Raw genomic sequence first — 4114 nt, 5'->3', positions numbered from 1 at the left:
AATTGCTGATTAAATGATCTATCAGTCAGCTGAGGTGTACTGGGTCATGTGTTTCTCATAAGCTTTACAACACAAGCAACAAGTACTCCCGATCAGTCCGTAAGCCCCCTAAATGTTTTTTATGTCAGTAGCCAGTTGATTGTTGCGTAAAGAAAATCATGGAAACTTCATAAATCTTTACCAGAACAGTCTCTCATGCTCTAGAATATTGAAATTTTGATACTTCCAAACCTCAATCTGATATTTGTGTGTACAGTAGCTTGGGCTGAGTTTGCTTTCCAGAATTTTGTCTGGTTGCTTTTTTAACCCATGCTCACCTCTTTTTGTGTTGCTTCAACTTTTATCTTTTGATCTGCTGCATTTTTAAACTATTTAATGATGACGGAAAAAAATGTTCCTTGTGGTGAGCTTGTTTTTTCCTGTACTTTGTCTTGTCTATTCACCTCTATGCCATGCATATCTTTATAAAGTAGGAAAAATCATTTTTCTACAGTTACCAGTGCAGGCATCCTATTCTACCTTAGGGAAGCCTTTTCATCTTCATCTTGACCTCTTCCATTTGACAATGTTCTTTTGTGAAGAAGGAAGGCTGGAAATGCACACAGCACGCAAGGTGCAGATACTCCTTTGTAACAACCATGATGTAATGATGCTTTCTGTTTTGGTCTCTACTTCTTGCTCAGTGATCTTAATTTCCAACTTTTTATCTCATACATTTATTATCATTGAGACCAAATGTTTGAAGCAGTATTTAAGGATATTTATAACAGAAGCAGCAGTTCTCGTCAATGAGGGGTTTTTTTCCCAGTGCCAATTGTTTTACATTCTTGTTCACAAATATTTGTTGCACCATCACTGAATAAGAACTTGATGTCATAAAGTCCCCTTGAAATTCTTCACTATTAGACTGCATCTTTACTGACCTGAAGGACTTAGTCAAATCAGAAATATTGTCATAATTTCCAAATCATTTAAAAAAATGTTGAACAGCTTAAGGCCTAGGACAGATTCCTGTGCGATTTCATTGATTAAATCTTTGCACTATGAAAACTGTAAAATATATTTTTACTATGTCTTCCATATTTTTAAGCAGTTCTTTTTGAATTTTCTCAATTCTATAACTATTACTGAATGCAAGTATAAAAAATATGTTAAGAATAGCTGCTTTGCAGCTGTACTGAAGTATTTCATTGAATTCAGATTACCTCGACCAGCTCTCCTTTATTAAAATAATCAGCAGTTTTGTAAGGCAAGACTTGTCTTTTAAGAGTGCATCTTTCTTCTGTATCTTCGTAAGTCACATAAAGTGACGTGCCTGGTAGTTGATTTAGAGACTGCTGGTGGTTTGACTTCTACAGAAATGAATCTTACTGGGTGTACTGCTGGCTCGTGGATAGCTTGTTTTCCAGCAGGACCCCCAGGCCCCTCACAGAGCTGCTTTCCCCTCAGATCAGCCCCCAGCTTGTGCTGCTGCACGGGGTTGTTGCTTCACAGGTGCAGGGCTCTGCACCCACTTGTGTTGAATTTCAGACAGGTTCTCTCTGCCCATCTCTGTAACGTGCACAGCCCTCAGGGGAATCAGCCACTACTCCCAGATTTGTGTCATCAGCAAACTTGTTTAGAAGGCACCTACCCCCTCATCCAAGTCATTGAGAAATTAAACAGTGCTGGGCCCAGTATTGACCCATGGGAGACACCACAGTTGACAGACCTCCAAGTAGACTCTGAGCCACTATTGAAGCCCTGTAAGACTTGCCATTTTGACAGTACTCAATCCACCATCTACTTGTCCAGCCTGCTCTTCCTGAGCTTGCCTATGAGGATATCATAGGCAACAGTGTCAAAACCCTTGCTGAAGTCCAGGTAGACAACATCCACTGCTCACCCTCACCCCTCTGTGCAGTTGTCCCAATGTAGAAGGCAATCAGGTCAGGTAAGCATGATTTCAGTTTGGAGAATCCACGCTGACTACTCCTGACCATCTTCTTGTATTCCTCATTCTTAGAGATGGCCTCCAGGATGAGCAGTTCTAACACCTTTCCAGGGATTAAGATGAGGTTGACAGCCCTGCAGCTCGTTGGATCCTCCTTTTTGCCCTTTTTGAAGACTCCTGTGAGATTTGCTTTTTCTGGTCCTCACAATCCTCTCCGGACTGCCATGACCATTCAAATGAGAGAGAGAGGCCAAGATGTGGTGTCCTCCAGTTCCCTCAGAGTTCACAGGTCCATCACATCAGGGCCCAGGCATTTGTGGACGTCAGGTTTGACTAAATGGTCTCTAACTCAATCCTCAACCAAGGGAAAATCTCACTATTTCCAATGATGAGAAAGCATCACCCTCACAACAACATTAAACTAAACTATGCAGTGAAAAGACTTTTTTTCCTCTTCTGCAAGTGTTCACAGCCAAGTAGTTTTAAAGAAAACTAAGTAACTCACCAGTCAGCATGAACTGATAGGCGTTGTCAGAGATGGAGAAGATGTGTGGAGGGGCCTCCTGGCGCTTCTTGCCTCGGTAGGCCAACACCACCTCCGGGTTGTACACGGGCAGCCACTTGTAGGGGTTGACAGTGACGCAGAAGAGACCCGAGTAGGTCTGTGAGGAAGGCACACAGCACATTGGCTTCCCCTGGGCCTGGCAGAGCAGTTCCTCCAGCTGCCCAAAGGAAGCTGCTGCTGCCACTTACGTAGATCATCCAGGCTGCGTAACGCTCTTTGAGGTTGTACAGCACAGCGGGTTCGTGGAGGTGGGTCATCATGGCCATGTCCTCGATTTTGTCGTACTTGGGAGGGTTCATGGAGAAGACTTGATCTTCCTTCACAGTCAGGGTCTGCCAAAGAATAGAGATGTTCATGTATATCATCTAAGAACCGAAAGTGAGAACGACATTTTATTTGTAAATCTTGCATTTACTTACCTCTCCCCCTTCAGTCTTGACAGTGACCTTGCCTGCATCCTTACTCTCAATTTTCCCTTTCACAAAGGATTCTTTAGGATGAACCACAAAGACGGATGTCTTGGCATCAAAAGGCTTGTTCTGGGCTTCGATTCTCTCCTTTTCTGATTTTCGGAGGTAAGGAGCCGCCTCCCCAAAGATGGCCAACTCAGCATCTGCAGACGTCATGTCTGCGCTTTACTGAAGGCACGTCAGGAGAGAACCCTGAGGGACAAAACAAATGTAGTATCCACAGATCATTAATGTATCTTGCTTGCAAGGACACCTTTTCCAATGCTTTCAAATGTAGCACATACTAGAATTGCTAAAACTGGCAAAATTTGCCTTCCTTGTATTTAATGATTTAAACCCAGAAGAGAAAAATATTGTTTCATCTTTGATTAATATAGAATAACCTTTTAAAAATTCTTGTTATTTGTTTCTTATGACACTGTGCAGATTGTACTTTGGCTTTATGGGTTGTACCATCATATTTGAGAATATGAAATACATTAAAGGAACGTTGTTATTCTAATATGAAATATAATAAAAAAAGAGTATAGATAGAAAATATACAACTACCTTGAAAGCAGATGGAAAAACTTAGTTCGAGACCAATTTCAAAGGGAAAAACATATTGCATAATATGCAATAATGGGGGATACTTAATTTCAGCAAATCACTAGACACAGTGCACTTACCTTGAAACTGTTCTAGGAGACAGGGCAGAGCACTGGAAAGGCACTTTTATAGAGTCTGGTTGGCAGATGCTCTGGATTCTTCCTCTTTCTTCGGTCAAAACATTTTTTGGCAAACATTATTTGGCAAGGCATTGTCTGGCAAACTGAACTAAGGGCATAATTGTCATTTGATTTAAGGAGATAGAAATGTTTTGTATCTTACCAATGCTGCGAATGTATTGACTATAAATAATTTGTCTAGAAACATAAGGACAGAATCTCAATTAGTCAAAGCACTTGGAGAACTTGGATGTAGGACCAATAGATTATACTGCTACATTTCCAGTAATTTCCTCCTGGACTCAAGGCAGACTTTTGTTGCATAACTGTGGTGCAACTTTGATACATCCTCAGTCCAGCACTTGCACCCCATCACAAGCATCTTGTACTGTCACTTGAGCTGCTTTAAACAGTGTCAGTTCTAAACATGCTCTTCTCT

General features: G+C 41.4%; 1 protein-coding gene across 1 annotated transcript; it reads right to left on the bottom strand.

Annotated features, from left to right (window-relative positions):
• Positions 1-2392: 2392 nt before the first annotated feature.
• Positions 2393-3155, bottom strand: LOC108510276 (myosin heavy chain, skeletal muscle, adult-like). Its single transcript, XM_017839946.1, has 3 exons — positions 2918-3155; positions 2687-2830; positions 2393-2595 (listed from the first exon to the last, which is right to left on the bottom strand). Exons 1-3 carry the CDS (start codon positions 3122-3124, stop codon positions 2416-2418), a joined length of 531 nt encoding a protein of 176 aa, XP_017695435.1. The 5' UTR covers positions 3125-3155; the 3' UTR covers positions 2393-2415.
• Between the last annotated feature and the right edge of the window lie 959 nt (positions 3156-4114).

This window comes from Lepidothrix coronata, unplaced genomic scaffold, assembly GCF_001604755.1.
Source record: "Lepidothrix coronata isolate B3197 unplaced genomic scaffold, Lepidothrix_coronata-1.0 Scaffold599, whole genome shotgun sequence".
In the NCBI taxonomy this organism is placed as follows: Eukaryota; Metazoa; Chordata; class Aves; order Passeriformes; family Pipridae; genus Lepidothrix; species Lepidothrix coronata.
Note: the sequence above shows the minus strand (reverse complement) of the source record. Positions and strands in the feature narration are given on the sequence as shown.